Here is a 2,108-nt window from a genome sequence, read left to right on the forward strand (position 1 = left end):
TGGGTAGTCTAGAAAAATAAAGTTCTTTTTCTGCCGCGTGTTTGTTTCTGATGAGTCAGTTAACTTGGATTGGACGGAATATTTGACGATGGGAGGAAACACTAATTATAATCTTTTTGGGAGAAAACGATAATTAACGATTTTGGGAGGAGAGGAAACACAAAATAACCCGGGATTAAAATTCAGATAATAAACAAAAAGATATTTTTTCTCAAAATTAAGGACACTAAAAATCTTAGCGTAGCATAGAATAGATAGTAGTGCTTTTTTTTTTTCCATGATAAAAACCTCAAACATACATTGGTAACAAATGCTTGTGTGTCGGTGTAACATAGACAGAAGACAAACACTTAAATTAATTCCTCAGCACCTCTGATAGTAGTGGCGCAGGAGAGGAGGAACATGGTAATCCGCAGTACAAAAAAAAAAAAAAAAAAAAAAAAAAAAAAACATAGCAAAGCAAAGCAAATACAAACAGCTGGATCAGAGAAAGCACACATAATGTGATGAATCGTCAATTGGCTTCACCATTAAACAGGCAAAGCTATATGAGCTAAATCATTTTCCCCCAGGCATTGACCATAATCACCGTATTCCTTCACATAATCAACAATGGCTTTAGCCATCGGAACAAGACCCTCAATACTGATTAGGTCCTTGACTTTATCAGCAAGATGATCCGGGACTTCATATTCCGTTGTAGATCTTATGGTACATGAATTAGGACCCCTACTTATGATTTTGAACTTATCAATGTAAGATATCACACCCATGGCTAAGTACCCTCCTGAATATTGTTTTACCTCCTTCAGACGATGAACATGATCTATTGTTATGAATTGCTCTTTGTATGACCGTGGCACACTCCCTGAGAACATCAGCATCATATTAGAGTACTCAGAGATCCATATCGACAAACAAACAAATCTTATGGCTAAGTCGACAAATTAGAGCAAAAATGTGATGGAAGGAATATGGAGAACATACCGGGAGGAAAAACAATGCGAACGATGGTGCCTTGACCACCATCTCCTTTTATATAATCGATTCGATCAAAAACATCGGGGAGTAATTTGACGATGAGCTTAGGGAGATCTTTACAAGCATAAACTTGCCATATAGAACTGGCTGATAGTGGAACATCTATCTCGTTATTAAGTTCATACCTCATTGAATCTGCTTCTTTCCCCATCAAAAAGAACACTAGAAACACCACAAAGATTGCTGGTTTCATCATATCGCTGCTAGTTTCTTGGTGATATCTCTCTAAGCTGGTAGTGTATGAAAATTGTTTCTGTGTTGGAACTTGAATATCACTTGATGCTGTTTATGTCCTATTTATTGTGTAAGAAACAGGATTTCTTATCTCCCTGAATTTGTCCTGTTCGTATTATTCTCGAATATAATGAGCTGTTTTCTTTTGGGGTCGTTGACATTTTATTGCACCGGAAAATATTTCTATTTGCACGATTTACACGAGTAGTGATTTTTCTTGTATATGTGTATATATATGCTTTTAGAGCAACCACAGTCATGAGACGGACCAAATACCAAAAGCCAGACTAAAAGCCAAAAAAAATTGGTATTCTGGGTGTTCAAGCGCAATGAGGGACGACCAAAATTTGGTGAAGCGTAACTTATACAAACGCTTGGTGCAGACGGAACTTATACTCACGTTTCTTGACCGAGCGTTCTTTAAAATATGCGTCTGAATGAAACGAAGTTATTACGTGCGCCTGATTGAGGCGTAGGTATAGTTCACGCCTAACATGGGACGCGATGGGAAGTGCGTCTACTGGGACGGAAAAGTTATATGCGTCTGATACATACGGAGATAGAAATTGCGTATGACTCGGGCGAACATAGAAGGTGCGTCTGGGTAGGGCGGATATGGAAGGTGCGTCTGTGTTGGCGTACTTTCTATCAACGCCTGAAATGGGGCGTATTTATTATCAACGCCTGAATGCTTATGCTTGGTCTTGGCTTAACTGGTCTTAGCTAACTGGTCTTATGCTTGGTCTTAGATAACTGGTCTTAGCTTATGCTTATGCTTGGTCTTAGCTTAACTGGTCTTAGCTAACTGGTCGTATGCTTGGTCCTAGCTTATG

The 2,108-nt window shown here is 38.7% G+C and overlaps 1 protein-coding gene across 1 annotated transcript; it reads right to left on the reverse strand.

The window, feature by feature from the left end:
• Positions 1–241: 241 nt before the first annotated feature.
• Positions 242–1,375, reverse strand: LOC113339254 (S-norcoclaurine synthase 2-like). Its single transcript, XM_026584557.1, has 2 exons — positions 988–1,375; positions 242–868 (listed from the first exon to the last, which is right to left on the reverse strand). The coding sequence occupies exons 1-2, from the start codon at positions 1,235–1,237 to the stop codon at positions 531–533; spliced, it is 588 nt and encodes a 195-aa protein (XP_026440342.1). The 5' UTR covers positions 1,238–1,375; the 3' UTR covers positions 242–530.
• Between the last annotated feature and the right edge of the window lie 733 nt (positions 1,376–2,108).

Source organism: Papaver somniferum, chromosome 1 (genome assembly GCF_003573695.1).
Source record: "Papaver somniferum cultivar HN1 chromosome 1, ASM357369v1, whole genome shotgun sequence".
NCBI classification, from domain to species: Eukaryota; Viridiplantae; Streptophyta; class Magnoliopsida; order Ranunculales; family Papaveraceae; genus Papaver; species Papaver somniferum.